At 42.1% G+C, this 18430-nt stretch overlaps 1 protein-coding gene across 2 annotated transcripts in view; it reads left to right on the forward strand.

Annotated features, from left to right (window-relative positions):
• KLF7 (KLF transcription factor 7) overlaps nt 1–18430 on the forward strand; it is a 284623-nt gene that overhangs the window by 153466 nt on the left and 112727 nt on the right. For both annotated transcript variants that reach the window (XM_068244976.1, XM_068244975.1), the window contains exon 2: nt 10839–11451. In XM_068244976.1, the coding sequence (XP_068101077.1) occupies nt 10839–11451 (613 nt within the window). The remainder of the gene's footprint in view (nt 1–10838; nt 11452–18430) is intronic.

Raw genomic sequence — 18430 nt, forward strand, 5'->3', positions numbered from 1 at the left:
TCACCACAGTTGTAAACATGCACAGGACTCACAAGGTGCCACATTAAACTAGTCTTCACTTTTAATGAATTGATGCAGGTATTCATACACAATATGCATCATGGCATGAATAGCACTTACAGGAAACACCGTTACCCAGGAGCTTAACAGCCTGCTGTTATCCTCAAGTAGCATCAATTCAAATTCTAATTGCACTTAGGTTACTGTGGATCTCTTGCAAACCTTCACCAAGAGCATAATAGCATCCATTCATAATGGATTAAAGAAAATAAGAGGAATTGGCATGATATATTTGTATACAGGACAACGGGACACTTCTGCTGGTCTGTGTTTTATGAGTATTTTATTTTGTACAATATCAGAAAGAGACATAGGCTTGTCTCATAAAAAAAAGCACCACTCATAAATAGAAAATATATAACAATACTTAAATGTGAAAATGTCAGGTATAATAGCTCTAAAGTTAAAACATACTTAAAGTGGAGCTGTCAGCCATACTATCTCAGAAAAAAACTCACATATAAACAGTGGTTTGCAAAATTATTTAGCCCCCTTGAAGTTTTCCACATTTTGTCATATTACTGCCACAAACATAAATCAATTTTATTGGAATTCCACGTGAAAGACCAATACAAAGTGGTGTACACGTGAGAAGGGGAACGAAAATCATACATGATTCCAAATATTTTTTTACAAATAAATAACTGCAAAGTGGGGTGTGCGTAATTATTCAGCCACCTTTGGTCTGAATGCAGTCAGTTGCCCATAGACATTGCTCTGATGAGTGCTAATGATTAAATAGAGTGCACCTGTGTGTAATCTAATGTCAGTACAAATACAGCTGCTCTGTGACGGCCACAGAGGTTTTCTAAGAGAATATTGGGAGCAACAACACCATGAAGTCCAAAGAACACACAAGACAGGTCAAGGATAAAGTTATTAAGAAATTTAAAGCAGGCTTAGGCTACAAAAAGATTTTCAAAGCCTTGAACATCCCATGGATCACTATTCAAGCGATCATTCAGAAATGGAAAAAGTATGGCACAACTGTAAACCTACCAAGACAAGGCCGTCCACCTAAACTCACAGGCCGAACAAGGAGAGTGCTGATCAGAAATGCAGTCAAGAGGCCCATGGTAACTCTGGACGAGCTGCAGAGATCTACAGCTCAGGTGGGAGACTCTGTCCATAGGACAACTATTAGTCATGCACTGTACAAAGTTGGCCTTTATGGAAGAGTGGCAAGAAGAAAGGCATTGTTAACAGAAAAGCATAAGACGTCCCGTTTGCAGTTTACCTCAAGCCATGTGGGGGACACAGCAAACATGTGGAAGAAGGTGCTCTGGTCAGATGAGGCCAAAATGGAAGTTTTTGGCCAAAATGCAAAACGCTATGTGTGGCGGAAAACTAACACTGCACATCACTCTGAACACACCATCCCCACTGTCAAATATGGTGGTGGCAGCATCATGCTCTGGGGGTGCTTCTCTTCAGCCGGGACAGGGAAGCTGGTCAGAGTTGATGGGAAGATGGATGGAGCCAAATACAGGGCAATCTTGGAAGAAAACCTCTGTGAGTCTGCAAAAGACTTGTGACTGGGGCGGAGGTTCACCTTCCAGCAGGACAACGACTCTAATCATAAAGCCAGGGCAACAATGAAATGATTTAAAACAAAACATATCCATGTGTTAGAATGGCCCAGTCAAAGTCCAGATCTAAGGGCCCGTTCACACTGCACGCGTTTCCAGTCGCGTTTTGGAAACGCGTGCAGGTGGCCGATACGCATGACATCAGACATTGCATAGAGTGCAATGTCTGATGTTCACACTGCATGCGTTCCGGACCTGTGCGGTCCGGGAACGCATGCTGCACGCAGATTTTGCTAAAACGCGTGGCTGTTCCATTCACTTTTCAGTGATGGGATCAGCCACGCAACGCACACAAACGCGGATGGCCATGCGTTCGTACGCGTTGCGGTCCGCACGCGTTCCGCGCGCATGGCCATCCGCATTTGTGATCTGAACGGGCCCTTAATCCAATCGAGAATATGTGACAAGATCTGAAAACTGCTGTTCACAAACGCTGTCCATCTAATCTGACTGAGCTGGATCTGTTTTGCAAAGAAGAATGGGCAGGGATTTCAGTCTCTAGATGTGCAAAGCTGGTAGAGACATACCCTAAAAGACTGGCAGCTGTAATTGCAGCAAAAGGTGGTTCTACAAAGTATTGATTTAGGGGGCTGAATAATTACGCACACCCCACTTTGCAGTTTTTTTTTTTTTAATGTTTGGAATCATGTATGATTATTGTTCCACTTCTCACATGTACACCACTTTGTATTGGTCTTTCACATGGAATTCCAATAAAATTGATTCATGTTTGTGGCAGTAATATGACAAAATGTGGAAAACTTTAAGGGGACCGAATACTTTTGCAAACCACTGTAAGTAGATAAATACTTTATCTGCTTACATAACATATGTATTGCACTGTCCGCATTTTGATTTTAGTGATTTTTCCATAGTGAAAAAAGATAAAATCTTTCTTAGGGATTGTCCATTTTGTATGTGTCTATCTTGAAACCAATCCTGAGTCCTGATATAATTTCCTCCCTTGCTTTATCTGTGTATCATTGCCCACTCCCCTCCCAGTCTTCAGACACTCCCACTCAGCTCTGCAGTAAAAAGTGTATTGAGTAATTTTGGCCAATCAGAGAGGAACAGAGGTGTGGAAGGGGAAAACAGGAGGGAAAGAGGCTTCAGCCTATCAGGCTTCATTAGTTAAGTCTGACGGGAAAGTAAAGAATAAAAAAAGAAAACCCAGAATGCCCTGCAACTTCCTTTGTGCTGTAGATATACCAAATAAGAGCTAGTGATGGGCGAACACCTGGATGTTCGGGTTCGGGCCGAACATGGGCCAGATGTTCGGCATGTTCGGCCCGAACCCCGAACTCAATGCAAGTCAATGGGGACCCGAACATGCCGCAATACGGCCCCCCTATGGGGTCGCAGGCATAAGGGGGGAGCATGCCCCGATCGCGGGGGGGGGGTCGGAAATTCCCCCCACCCCCTCCGCTAGCGCTCCCCCCTCTGCCCGCTTCCCCATAAAAAAGTTGGCGTAAAGTTAAATATTACCGGTGGTGGCTGCTGCAGTGGCTGGCTGGCAGTGATGTGAGTGAGGACTAGGAGGAGGAGTCCGAGTATGACGCGTTGAGGCCAGGCAGCGGGCGGTTCAGTGGTAGTACCCTTGTGGTACTTCCGCCCTTTCTCTGACCTCACGTCCTCTACGTGATGACGCATACGATGGCACGCGTGACGCGTACCCTCGTATGCGTCATCACGTAGAGGACGTGAGGTCAGAGAAAGGGCGGAAGTACCACAAGGGTACTACCGCTGAACCGCCCGCTGCCTGGCCTCAACGCGTCATACTCGGACTCCTCCTCCTCATTCACACCACTGCCAGCCAGCCACTGCAGCAGCCACCACCGGTAATATTTAACTTTACGCCAACTTTTTTATGGGGAAGCGGGCAGAGGGGGGAGCGCTAGCGGAGGGGGTGGGGGGAATTTCCGACCCCCCCCCCCCCACGATCGGGGCATGCTCCCCCCTTATGCCTGCGACCCCATAGGTGGGCCGTATTCGGCCGAACAGGGGCCCTGTTCGGCCCTGTTCGGCCGGGCATTTAGTAGTTCGGGCGAACCCGAACGGTTTGGCCGAACACCATCAGGTGTTCGGCCGAACTCGAACATCACCCGAACAGGGTGATGTTCTGCAGAACCCGAACAGTGGCGAACACTGTTCGCCCAACACTAATAAGAGCCAGGGAAACTGGGGAATTATGTTTTATGTAGAAGAAAAATGAGAGTGATTTTTAACTTTTGGATTGCCTGGTTAGCATCCTTAATACTTGTTTACCAGATAAAAATAAAGACAGTTACTCTTTAAAAAAGCCCCTAAAAGGCTGTTGCCAATGAGAACACCATGCATGAATACAATAGCAACAATATGAATTAGCACAGATCCAATACCTGACGTCAGTATATTAAAGCACTGTGGAGGGTTCAAAAAAGAACCCCCACACAGGTGAACCCAGGTTCAGGATTAAAAGTGCAATATTTGTACAATAAACTTCATATTATATTATATTATATACAGAGCACCTTGGGCAATGTGCAAGCCATAGGAAGGAATAACCTAATATCCAAATGAAAACACTATATCAAACCAAACACAAAGACAATCAATCAATGTGGCACTAGAATGCCGTTCTATAAGGGACGAAGGGGAGTGAGAGACCAGTAAACAGTGTGCAGAAGCTTATGTGACCTACTTAGAATACTGAAAGACATAATAGTTACTCAATGCTCATGATCTCACCATAAGATTCAAAGCACAGGGTTACCCTAAAATATCCTAGCTCAGGCCTACAACAAGACAAAATCTGCAAATTGATCAGATTTATTACAACCCAAGAGAACTCAATCTAACCATTTCATCTTTTGTGCATGTGATTTACCATTTAAATTGCTGGTGTGACAGAAGCAAGTAATATACTCATTACTAAACACTATGCATCCTGGGGCTCTGTACTTGATATGGCAATTTGTTCTTTCCCTGAAAGGATGGACTAAGATTACTGGACTGCTATTGGACATTTATTCTGGATTATGAACATCTGGACATTAATCAGTTCTGTGTCCAATGACAGTACATCTAGGCACCTTGAAACGTCATTATTAACCCCTTACATTGATTGTTTTTGTGGGGATTTTATATATATATATATAGTGTGTTTTCACTTGTATATTATGTTATTCCTTTTTATGGTTTGCACATTGCACTTTAAGCTACTCTGTTTATAATATGTTTATTGCACAAATATTGCCCTTATAATTATTAGCCCGGTTTCACCTGTGTGGGGGCTGGCTCTTTTTTGAACGCTCCACAGTGATGTAATATACTGACATCAAGTATTGGATCTGTCCTAATTCACATCATTGTTATAGTAATCATGCATTCTCTTTGGCAACAGCTGTAACAGTCTTTTAGGGGCTTTTTAAAGTATGTTTTAATGTTGGAGACATAATATACCTGACATTGTTATATCTTTGACTACAGTGGTTTGCAAAAGTATTCGGCTCCCTTGAAGTTTTCCACATTTTGTCATATTACTGCCACAAACATGAATCAATTTTATTGGAATTCCACACGAAAGACCAATACAAAGTGGTGTACACGTGAGAAGTGGAACGGAAATCATGCATGATGCCAACATTTTTTTACAAATAAATAACTGCAAAGTGGGGTGTGCGTAATTATTCAGCCCCCTTTGGTCTGAATGCAGTCAGTTGCCCATAGACATTGCCTGATGAGTGCTAAGGACTAAATAGAGTGCACCTGTGTGTAATCTAATGTCAGTACACATACAGCTGCTCTGTGACGGCCTCAGAGGTTGTCTAAGAGAATATTGGGAGCAACAACACCATGAAGTCCAAAGAACACACCAGACAGGTCAGGGATAAAGTTATTGAGAAATTCAAAGCAGGCTTAGGCTACAAAAAGATTTCCAAAGCCTTGAACATCCCACGGAGCACTGTTCAAGCGATCATTAAGAAATGGAAGGCGTATGGCACAACTGTAAACCTACCAAGACAAGGCCGTCCACCTAAACTCACAGGCCGAACAAGGAGAGCGCTGATCAGAAATGCAGTCAAGAGGCCCATGGTGACTCTGGACGAGCTGCAGAGATCTACAGCTCAAGTGGGGGAATCTGTCCATAGGACAACTATTAGTCGTGCACTGCACAAAGTTGGCCTTTATGGAAGAGTGGCAATGAGAAAGCCATTGTTAACAGAAAAGCATAAGAAGTCCCGTTTGCAGTTTGCCACAAGCCATGTGGGGGACACAGCAAACATGTGGAAGAAGATGCTCTGGTCAGATGAGCCATATGTCATATAGTGGTGGCAGCTGGTCATATGGTGGTCATATGGTGGTGGCAGCATCATGCTCTGGGGTTGCTTCTCTTCAGCAGGGACAGGGAAGCTGGTCAGAGTTGATGGGAAGATGGATGGAGCCAAATACAGGGCAATCTTGGAAGAAAACCTCTTGGACTCTGCAAAAGACTTGAGACTGGGGTGGAGGTTCACCTTCCAGCAGGACAATGACCTTAAACATAAAGCCAGGGCAACAATGGAATGGTTTAAGAAAAAAAACATATCCATGTGTTAGAATGGCCCAGTCAAAGTCCAGATCTAAATCCAATCGAGAATCTGTAGCAAGATCTGAAAACTGCTGTTCACAAATGCTGTCCATCTAATCTGACTGAGCTAGAGCTGTTTTGCAAAGAAGAATGGGCAAGGATTTCAGTCTCTAGATGTGCAAAGCTGGTAGAGACATACCCTAAAAGACTGGCAGCTGTAATTTCAGCAAAAGGTGGTTCTACAAAGTATTGACTCAGGGGGCTGAATACTTAAGCACACCCCACTTTGCAGTTATTTATTTGTAAACAAATGTTTGGAATCATGTATGATTTTCGTTCCACTTCTCACGTGTACACCACTTTGTATTGGTCTTTCACGTGGAATTTCAATAAAATTGATTAATGTTTGTGGCAGTAATGTGACAAAATGTGGAAAACTTCAAGGGAGCCGAATACTTTTGCAAACCACTGTATATTTAAGAGTGCAGTTATTTTTATGGGGGAGATTTTTTACCTTTTCTGATATTGTACTCATAATGAATGCCTCCGCACACTCAGCATCAGACACCTCGCTTCCACGTTCCTCGCTTTCTCCCGGGCTGTAACGCTGTGGCACTATACACTTCCTGGTCTTTGGCTTAGTCTCCGCCCTGGGCCACTGGATTCAATGCACAGCTTTGTAACCATCAACTCTTGCTGGGCTAAATACTTGCTTTGCATTTTCACTGCTACGCAGGACTTAAAGGGAACCTGAAGCGACGAAAATTATTTAAAATAAACACATGACGTAGCTGCAAATTAATATTATATACTAACCTCACCGTCAGTTCCTCTCAGAAGCTCACCATTTTCTTCTTACAGTGAACCCTTCCAGTTCTGACAATACTTTGTCAGAACTGAAATATACCAGTTGCTGTCAGTTCTACGTATATCAGTAGATGTCAGTTACAACTAATGTCCATGTTTCCCTATGGCTCAAGTCGATGATATTACAGTTTAGCAGTGTGCTGACCAGAAAGCTGTTATGGGGTAATGTCCATTTTTAAAATGGAGGATGGAGAATTCCATTGATCACAGTGGACAAATGGGATGCAGGAGAGGAGAAAGAGATTGAGGAGTAGACTACACAGGAGGTAAGTATGACCTGTGTATGGTTATTTTGACTTTTTATTTTCAGTTTAGGTTCTCTTTAAAGAGGAACTCCAGTGAAAATAATGTAATAAAAAAGTGCTTCACTTTTACAATAATTATGTATAAATGATTTAGTCAGTGTTTTCCCATTGTAAAATCTTTTAAATCCCTGATTTAAATTCTGACATTTATCACATGGTGACATTTTTACTGCTGGCAGGTGATGTAGCTGCTGCTTGCTTGCTAAACAGCTATTTCCCACAATGCAACAAGGTTCCCAGACAGAAAACTGCCAGGAGTACCATGGTCCTCAGAGTTTCTTGTGGGAGGGGTTTCACCACAATATCAGCCATACAGAGCCCCCTGATGATCAGTTTGTGAAAAAGGTAGATTTCTCATGTAAAAGGCGGTATCAGCTACTGATTGGGATGACGTTCAATTCTTGGTCACAGTTTCTCTTTAAACATATCTAAATGCCTGACATGGAACTTTGAGGCCTAGATTATTTTATTTTCTACTACCTGTAGCAAGTTAATTAATTTAGTTGCAGGCCCACAAATGAATGCAAAGAACCCTAGAATTAGAAGTGGATGCTAACTGACCACCCAATTCATAGAGGTATAGGGAAAATAGCTAATTTTTTACCTTCATTGGATAACAGGGACTCATGTAGGAACACGTTCACTGCAGTTAAGGTATGAGAGTAAGCTCTGCCCAATATCTTGCTTGCATAATCCGAAATCAACATGGTGATTGTCTTATAGAGCTGTTGAGTGCAGGCCTGTTTCATGAAAAATATAGATAATAGTTACTAAAGTGCAGGAATGATCCATGCAACTAATGAGTTGACTGTTCATACACCCCCTGATATGCCTTTTTTTTTTCTATCCTCTTTTGTCATACTTTAGATCATGGGTGAAATTCAGATTCAGAGTTGTGTTATTCTACATGTAGTATAACAAAAAAATTATACATGCACTTTTATACCAAAACCATTATTATGCTGTTACTACACTTCCCTCTTAATGATATGATTTAGAGCTTTTGCACTTTAAAAAAAATCAGCATTGTACTGCTCTCATAATCTTTAATTTGACACTTTTTAGCATAAATCTCTTTAAAAAAATGTGATGACAATTCTTTAAAATTTCACTACTCACCGCGTCAGTTTCTAAATCTCCATCATGCTAGCCTTTGGCAACCATTTTAATAAACATAAAATAGCTTATTTTGTAATGCACTTTCAATCAGTGGAACTATATCCACATTTTCCATTGTCTCTAGGCATCCTTTATGTTCTGTAAAAGTGGTTATTGTCAGTCTGCTAACCATTACCTAAAGTTAATAACATGTTAATTTCCCACAGTATAACTTCATGTGAACCCTTAATCCAGCTCCCTTTGTCAGTGAAAGTAAAATGCGCTTTTTTTTTATACAGTGTATTTAGAAAGTGTCTTTAGATAAATTGATATTCATGGAACGGTTTTCTGAATTCCACTGAGAAGTTGTTGCAGGCTAGTAAAAAGAAATGGGAAGAGAATGAATGTTATCGCAGCCTTTCAGATATTCCTGGAATGCCTTCCTGAATTTTTGTTATACCATTTATTTTGTGCCTGCAAACAGATGTAATGAGCCCTTAACATCTTGGAGCTGGAGAGAAAGAATTGTAAGAGAATTCTAAATGCTATGAAACATGTTGGATGGTATACTTGCACAGGTACCTGGGACAAGATTGCTTTCTATTCATCAAAGCAGAATTTTAGGCAGAAGTATTTTGATTTTTAAAGAGAAAATGAAGTACAAGCCAATTTATATACAACGATACTTTTTATACTGTATACTGTGTAGAGATGTTTGCTGTCAGGGATTAAGGGAATCTTACAGCTCAAGCTCTTTGTACAATGATCAGAAGTGCAGAAAACTGCCAAAAAGTTAAATGGTGCTTTATTTAATATGTTTTGTGCAGCTTTAGGATAAAATTATTAAGTATTGAAACTGGTATTTCGACCTTTTTCTAAAAAGCTAGCCTGGCTTTAAAGGGAACCCGGGGTGATAGGGATATGGTGGCTGCCATGTTTATTTCCTTTTAAACAATACCAATTGCCTGGCAATCCTCCCAATCCTCTGCCTCTAATACTTTTAGAAATAGACCCCTGAACAAGCATGCAGTAGATCAGGTACTGTGACTCAGCTGACGTAGGTTTTACTGGATGAGCCATATGCTTGTTCGAATATTTTGACTCAGACAGTACTTATGCTAGAAGATCAACAGGGTTGACAGGCAACTGGCATTGTTAAAAGGAAATAAATATGACAGCTTCCATATCCCTGTCACCTCGGTTTCCCTTTAAAAGTGATCATTTGGCTAAAATACTTTCGGAATCACCTACCTGGAACAAGTATGCAGATTAAATATTCTTACAACCTTAATTTACATACTTGCTCCCAAGTGGAGAGTCCAATTCATTCACCTAGTGCCATCTTAAATAGAAAATAAGCCTGTAAGAGACTCCTCCCTCTGGTCCACCTAAATGGGATGATGCTGTATGTTACGCTGCACCCTAACATAACCTCCTCTGTTTTGTGGTACTAAAATCAGAAAAGGATTAAGATGAACTGGGACCCTAGGCAAGATTTCAGCTTTTGTCCACCACTGATGATTTTGTTAAATAAGATTTGGTAGGGGCTAGCATCCCAAGGCCCCTAGACCCTCTCCAAGCCCTAGGCAACTGTCTAGGTTTGCCTTGTGGATGATCCGGCTCTGACTAAAATGCATCATTAAGAGACTCATTGGAGATGTTTGGATGTCACAGTGGTGTACTGATTACCACTATCTTCTAGATTCAATTCAATCCATCCTGGACACTAACTGAATGGAGTTTGCTTGTTCTCCCATTGATTCTGTGGCTTTTCTCAGGGCACTCTGGTTTCCTCCCAAGTACAAAAAAAAAAACGTACTGGTATTTTAATTGGCTTTCTCCTAGGAAACTGACCTCTAGACAGAGGTAGCACATTATGAATATGGTATGCAGACGCATTGTAGAAACACACAAGATCAAGGTAACTTTGTGATTATGCTGTAAATGGCCACTGCTCTCTTTAGCTCCCTATTTAATTTCAATCTAGCAGGGAACACATACTTTACAGATGTTAGCAATTTTTTTATCAGTATATTGCTAAAATCGAAATGTTTTTCCCCACGTCAGTTTCTCAAATAGTAAAATTTAGTAACATCTAGTTGAAGACTAATGTAGTCATTTCACATATTGATGTCAAGATGCAATGTACAGGTTCTTTTTACAGACCACAGTGCTGGTTCTTGTCCATATGGCATAAGAATTAATAAATATAGATAACTAAATTGGATACAGTATATATATATATATATATTCAATATATATTCACAATATTTTGCTACTTTATTAAATAAGCTTAGCCAATATTATGCAATTTAGTGTTCTTTTTAAAAGTTGCTTTGTTACTGAAGTCCTCTTTTGATTGTTCTATAGACCTGTCTGGAGCTGGAACGGTATTTACAGACTGAACCAAAGAAGATATCAGAAGCTTTTGGGGAGGATTTAGACTGTTTTTTGAGCAGCTCAATTCCTCAAGGTACTGAAGGTTGCGCTCGTAAACTTGATCCTATTGTAATCCCTGTGGATATCAGCACTTATGAAAAGCGCCCTAGTATGGATATTTTACTATCACAAGACAAACTTCTGTCTGAAACTTGTGTCAGTCTACAGTCTGGAAGCTCCTCCACAGAGTGTTATACGTCTGTAAACCAAGCACAGCTTAATGCAGTAACGTCCCTAACACCACCATCTTCCCCAGAACTCAGCCGACACCTTGTTAAAACCTCACAATCCCTTACTGCATTGGATGGAACCGTGACGTTAAAACTGGTTGCAAGAAAGTCCTCTGTTAGTTCTGGGAAGTCTCCAGAATCTTCATTAGCTGCCATTACATCAAAATGTGGACTGAGTGACAATGAACAGTCAGGGAATGCAGGAGAAGCCTCACCTGAAAATAAAAAAAGAGTTCATCGATGTCAATTTAATGGATGCAGAAAAGTCTACACAAAGAGTTCACATTTAAAGGCCCACCAGAGGACGCATACAGGTATGTGCACTGCTTTCTTCATAGCATTTGTATCAATGTTTTTCTCATAATAATTTGCATCTTCATAAAAAGGTTATGCCTCGGTAAAACAGCAAAGGTGCATTTTATGGTGGCCATACATGGTACAATAAAAATGTACCATTATCCCATTTATTCGATCTAAATGATCGAATTGAATGAAAGTTGAAAATATTATTTTTTTTCGATCAAGAAATTTGAACGATTATCCCGTTTTTTCGAGAAAAATCAGATCGGACATGCTGGAAAAATCTTTACATTCGATCTAACGGAATAATCAAACTGATTATCTAATCGAAAAAAAAATGAAAAATGTTTTAGTTTCATTAAGCAAGATGTTCTGTTAAACTGTATCTATAACTTTTTGTTCAGCAGATATGTTTGTGATTCTGTGATGACCTTATATCTTGTGTCTTGGAACCTCTTGGTTCTTGCAGTTGTTATTATGGAAAGACAGTGTAATATGTCTAAATGGAAGATGTGTGATCACAAGACATTATAATTAGGGATGAATGTGTGAGAATGCGGAGTTCAATCTCATGTGAATCAGGCTTTTCTCACTTACCAGAGATTTCCGCAAGAAAGGCCCAGTGAATCGCCATGCAGTTGGTTTCTTGCTAAATATGCACGGGCATAGTTAGGGGTCAGTATGGTGCTAAATTTTGAACGAGAAGAGTAGAATGGGCATCTTACTGAATTGTTTGCTCCTAGAATACCAAGAAAGGCCCAGCAGCCAATGAGAAGAGATACCACATCAGGCAGATATACAGGAGTATTCCCATTGGTCTGTTAAAAACTAGTAGAGGTTGCTGGAGGAAATGTTAAAGATGCTCTGTGGCTTGCTGAGCATGAGTTAATGATTGGCAGTTCAGTGGTGGGATGGGTGTCACAGAGCACTTATTCCCACTGTTCTCCCTAACATAGTTTGCAAATTTGGTGATTCTAGCATGTATTTGCTATTAACTGACCTCAATGACATGAAAATCTGTGGTAAACGCTGTTCACCAGAAATTGTCTGCTGTCAAACATGTTCGTCCATTACTAATCACTAACCACAAGGCTAAGGATGTGTCTATACAGCATCATTCATTTAATTGTCACCCAAGGGATCTTTACTCAATCCCCGATGGTCAACAATTATCGAATGTGTGTACATAGCTTTACAGGTACACCCCACTTCCTCCATCTGATGTGCTTGACCTTCTAGGTCTGAGAGATCAAATCATTGTGTTGCATCAAAAGAGACAAAAACCTTTCAGTTAAATTGGAACACTGTGCAAAGTGCACCCAGCCACATAGTACAGTTTACCTTGTCGTACAGTTTACCTTGTCGTACAGTTTACCTTGTGTGTACTTGTGTGTATGTGTAATTAGCAGTGTACAATGCTCCTTAGTAGATTTTGAGGACTTTGCTCATCTCAAAAGTATATATTTAGCTGCTTTTGTTCATGCATGGACTTGTATTGCAAAGGAGCAATTTCATACTTGGCTATTTTTATCTATGACATCAGTATATGTTTTTTGTGAAAACAAGAAGTTAAAAATTGCCAGTCCTAAAAATGTGCACAGTGAGTGTTTATTGCAGACAAAAAGCTCTATGTGTTCGGATGTGCTCTTCTGGGTTTTTTTTTTTTGTTGTTTTTTTTTTGATTGGTATGAATTGAACTGCATGTTCTGAGGAGGCACTTACATTGTGACAAGAAGTTAAAATTTCAAGATAATTTTAGCAGTAACAACTACCAAGTATATTACAGGGGCATTGAGACATGTCAGAGAAACTTGCTGATAAAGATAATTACTTTCACAGTGTGCCCAGTTCCTTGTTATACATGTATGACAGTTAAAGTAAATACAATCACATGTGTTTGAAAACACTACGTTTTTTATTAGTCACTTGAGCAATTTCTCCATGAAGGTGTCAGAGTTTTTGAACAGATAATTGTTTATCTTAATTAGGTTTTCTCCGTATCTTACTCTAATCATTGTGAAATGATAGGGTTAAAATACATGCTTACGTTTCCTTTGATCTCCAGGGACCTGGAATACTAGTACATAAGGAGCTAAAGGAAATATATTTAGGAATATACACAATACTAGGGAAAGATGTTACTGAGAAAGTGTTGGGGGGGGGGGGGAGCAGAGAGAGAAAGGTGGAGGGAAGAAACAGAGGCTCAATGATGTCCGTTGCTAAGGAACCACATCAGCAGTAAATGCAGTGTGCTAATTGGCTGTTCTGTTAAAACCTAGGTTCCAGCCTCAGCTTGCTACTCAGCTGTTTCTTTTCAGCTGCCTTGTTGCTAGACTACTGCATCTCTTCCCTTGTTCGTTCTACATACTGACAGCTAATTGGCTAGCTAACAGGCTGGTTGGTGTTTCTGCTGGGTACCAGTCTGAGCCTGCATCTCGGCTGTTATCCCTGGAGGCATGAGGGGGAGGGAGAGAGAGGGAGAGAGAAGTATATGTCAGCAATTAATGGAACACAAGTGTAAATGCTACACAATGTCTGCCACCTGCGGCCCCTCAAAACAATCTTACAATTTTAAATCCTAAACATCACTAGCACGTAGCAAGTCTGCTTTTCCTAGATCAGCTTTTCAGTTTTCTGAAAGATAGAGATCCATAGTTTTATTTTTTCAGTTTACTCACACATAAGATAAAGCATTAGTGACAGGTTTTCACATATCTCTGTTCCTCTAGCATTGAAAGGGTTACTGAAATCACAGTAGCTGCAATAAATAGAAGGGAATTAATGTACACCAATCAGTCTGAAACGCTGAATAGAAAGTGCAAAGGTGTATAAAAAATACATATGCATAAAAGGTTGTTGTGGTGCTTTGCCTTGAGCCAAACTAACCTTTTCTCTTCCCTATTTTCCATTTAGTCCCATAATCCCAATCTCCCTACTCTGTCCTCCTTATTTATCCTGCTTATAAACAGGTGTTTTTGCCAAATACTTTACAGACAAAATTGATAACGCTAATTGACAACAATTTAATTGCACAGTTATCCCTTTTTATACTGACCCCTCCCACCACATCTACTTTAAAGGACAACTACATTGAGAGTTATATGGAGGCTGCTATATTGAATTTATACAATACCAGTTGCCTGGCATCCTGCTGATATTTCTTGTATCAGTGTCTGAATCACTCAGCTAAAGCAAGCATGTAGCTAATTTTGCCAGATTTTTCCAGAAACATCTGATCTGCATGCTTGTTCAGGACAGGTGCAAGGAAAAATAAAAAACAGAATCTACTTACCTGGGGCTTCCTCAAGCCGCTGGCAGCCGATATGTCCCTTGCCGCAGCTCCGGTGTCCTGGGATTCCCTTCATTTTAGATGCCGACCTCGCCAGGTCGGCATCTACTGCACCTGCGGGAGCGTGCGGCCGCGCCACTCGCGCTGCTTGTGATCGCGCTTAGGTGGCCTGGAGAGCTCTTCGCAAGCTCAGAAGTACTGCGCCTGCTCAGAAGGCTCCAGACCACGTGAGCACGATTGCAAGCGGTGCGGCTGCGTGCCTGCGTAGGTGCAGTAGATGCCGACCTGCCGAGGACGGCATCTGAAACGGAGGGGATCCCAGGACACCGGAGCTGCAGCAAGGCACATATCGGCTGCCAGGCGCTGGAGGAAGCCCAGGCAAGTAGATCCTGTTTTCTATTTTTCCTTGCACCTGTCCTTTAACATGTTGTACTCTGGTATAGAGGAACTTTACTGAATATAACTTATATAAAAATACATTTTTTTTTTAACAAATTACTTTATACATGATTTAAAAGAAGTGAGAGGAATATGGCCCCTGCTATATTTATTTCCTTGAAACAATACCAGTTGCCTGGCTATCCTGCTGATCCTCTGCCTCTATCACTTTTAGCAGTAGACCCTGAACCAGCTTGCAGCAGATGAGTAGTGTTGGGCTAACAGTGTTCGCCACTGTTCGGGTTCTGCAGAACATCACCCTGTTCGGGTGATGTTCGGGTTCGGCCGAACACCTGATGGTGTTCGGCCAAACTGTTCGGCCATATGGCCGAACTAAGAGCGCATGGCCGAACGTTACCCGAACGTTCGGCTAGCGCTGTGATTGGCCGAACGGGTCACGTGTAGTGTTGGGCGAACATCTAGATGTTCGGGTTCGGGCCGAACATGGCCGAACTCCGAACATAATGGAAGTCAATGGGGACCCGAACTTTCGTGCTTAGTAAAGCCTCCTTACATGCTACATACCCCAAATTTACAGGGTATGTGCACCTTGGGAGTGGGTACAAGAGGAAAATTTTTTTTAGCAAAAAGAGCTTATAGTTTTTGAGAAAATCGTTTTTAAAGTTTCAAAGGGAAAACTGTCTTTTAAATGCGGGAAATGTCTGTTTTCTTTGCACAGGTAACATGCTTTTTGTCGGCATGCAGTCATAAATGTAATACATATAAGAGGTTCCAGGAAAAGGGACCGGTAACGCTAACCCAGCAGCAGCACACGTGATGGAACAAGAGGAGGGTGGCGCAGGAGGAGAAGGCCACGCTTTGAGACACAACAACCCAGGCCTTGCATGAGGACAAGAAGCGTGCGGATAGCAATTTGCATTTTGTCGCCATGCAGTCATAAATGTAATACAGATGAGAGGTTCAATAAACAGGGACCGGAAACGCTAACCCATCACAGATGTTCATTGTTCATGTTACTTGGTTGGGGTCCGGGAGTGTTGCGTAGTCGTTTCCAATCCAGGATTGATTCATTTTAATTTGAGTCAGACGGTCTGCATTTTCTGTGGAGAGGCGGATACGCCGCCGATCTGTGACGATGCCTCCGGCAGCACTGAAACAGCGTTCCGACATAACGCTGGCTGCCGGGCAAGGCAGCACCTCTATTGCGTACATTGCCAGTTTGTGCCAGGTGTCTAGCTTCGATACCCAATAGTTGAAGGGTGCAGATGGATTGTTCAACACAGCTACTCCATCTGACATGTAGTCCTTGACCATCTTCTCCAGGCGATCGGTGTTGGAGGTGGATCTGCACGCTTGCTGTTCTGTGTGCTGCTGCATGGGTGTCAGAAAATTTTCCCACTCCAAGGACACTGCCGATACCATTCCCTTTTGGGCACTAGCTGCGGCTTGTGTTGTTTGCTGCCCTCCTGGCCGTCCTGGGTTTGCGGAAGTCAGTCTGTCGGCGTACAACTGGCTAGAGGAAGGGGAGGATGTCAATCTCCTCTCTAAAGTCTCCACAAGGGCCTGCTGGTATTCTTCCATTTTGACCTGTCTGGCTCTTTCTTCAAGCAGTTTTGGAACATTGTGTTTGTACCGTGGATCCAGAAGGGTATAAACCCAGTAATTGGTGTTGTCCAGAATGCGCACAAGGCGTGGGTCGCGTTCAATGCAGTCCTAGGCCGAAGAGGTCATAGCCTAGGGTCACAAAACCTGTTTATTGGGCAATTTCAATGGTGGCGAGTCTGACGTACATAAATCGCAGCAATGGCCGTTAGCAAAGTCTGAATCTCACGAAATGTCTCATGCAGGTAGAAGACATATTGTTAGACTTGGATTCCAAAGATGGGGTCCCTACATCTCTGCAAACCAGAGTTACAGGGGTCCAAAATTGGTAAAATCCCCCATAGGATTTCATTGGCTCCCTATTTCACTTTCCAAAATCTCACATCTTTTCAAAGGGCAATGGCTCAGCAGTACCAAATTTTCTAGCATTGTAGGGACCCTTGGGGGGAACATGACTGGTGAGTTTCGGGCCCCTAGGCCGAAGAGGTCATAGCCTAGGGTCACAAAAACCTGTTTATTGGGGCTATTTCAATGGTAGTGATGGTGACGTACATAAATCGCAGCAATGGCCGTTAGCAAAGTCTGAATCTCACGAAATGTCTCATGCAGGTAGAAGACATATTGTTAGACTTGGATTCCAAAGATGGGGTCCCTACATCTCTGCAAACCAGAGTTACAGGGGTCCAAAATTGGTAAAATCCCCCATAGGATTTCATTGGCTCCCTATTTCACTTTCCAAAATCTCACATCTTTTCAAAGGGCAATGGCTCAGCAGTACCAAATTTTCTAGCATTGTAGGGACTCTTAGGGGGAACATGACTGGTGAGTTTCGGGCCCCTAGGCCGAAGAGGTCATAGCCTAGGGTCACAAAAACCTGTTTATTGGGGCTATTTCAATGGTAGTGATGGTGGCGTACATAAATCGCAGCAATGGCCGTTAGCAAAGTCTGAATCTCACGAAATGTCTCATGCAGGTAGAAGACATATTGTTAGACTTGGATTCCAAAGATGGGGTCCCTACATCTCTGCAAACCAGAGTTACAGGGGTCCAAAATTGGTAAAATCCCCCGTAGGATTTCATTGGCTCCCTATTTCACTTTCCAAAATCTCACATCTTTTCAAAGGGCAATGGCTCAGCAGTACCAAATTTTCTAGCATTGTAGGGACCCTTAGGGGGAACATGACTGGTGAGTTTCGGGCCCCTAGGCCGAAGAGGTCATAGCCTAGGGTCACAAAAACCTGTTTATTGGGGCTATTTCAATGGTAGTGATGGTGACGTACATAAATCGCAGCAATGGCCGTTAGCAAAGTCTGAATCTCACGAAATGTCTCATGCAGGTAGAAGACATATTGTTAGACTTGGATTCCAAAGATGGGGTCCCTACATCTCTGCAAACCAGAGTTACAGGGGTCCAAAATTGGTAAAATCCCCCATAGGATTTCATTGGCTCCCTATTTCACTTTCCAAAATCTCACATCTTTTCAAAGGGCAATGGCTCAGCAGTACCAAATTTTCTAGCATTGTAGGGACCCTTAGGGGGAACATGACTGGTGAGTTTCGGGCCCCTAGGCCGAAGAGGTCATAGCCTAGGGTCACAAAAACCTGTTTATTGGGGCTATTTCAATGGTAGTGATGGTGGCGTACATAAATCGCAGCAATGGCCGTTAGCAAAGTCTGAATCTCACGAAATGTCTCATGCAGGT

Source organism: Hyperolius riggenbachi, chromosome 7 (genome assembly GCF_040937935.1).
Source record: "Hyperolius riggenbachi isolate aHypRig1 chromosome 7, aHypRig1.pri, whole genome shotgun sequence".
Taxonomy (NCBI): domain Eukaryota; kingdom Metazoa; phylum Chordata; class Amphibia; order Anura; family Hyperoliidae; genus Hyperolius; species Hyperolius riggenbachi.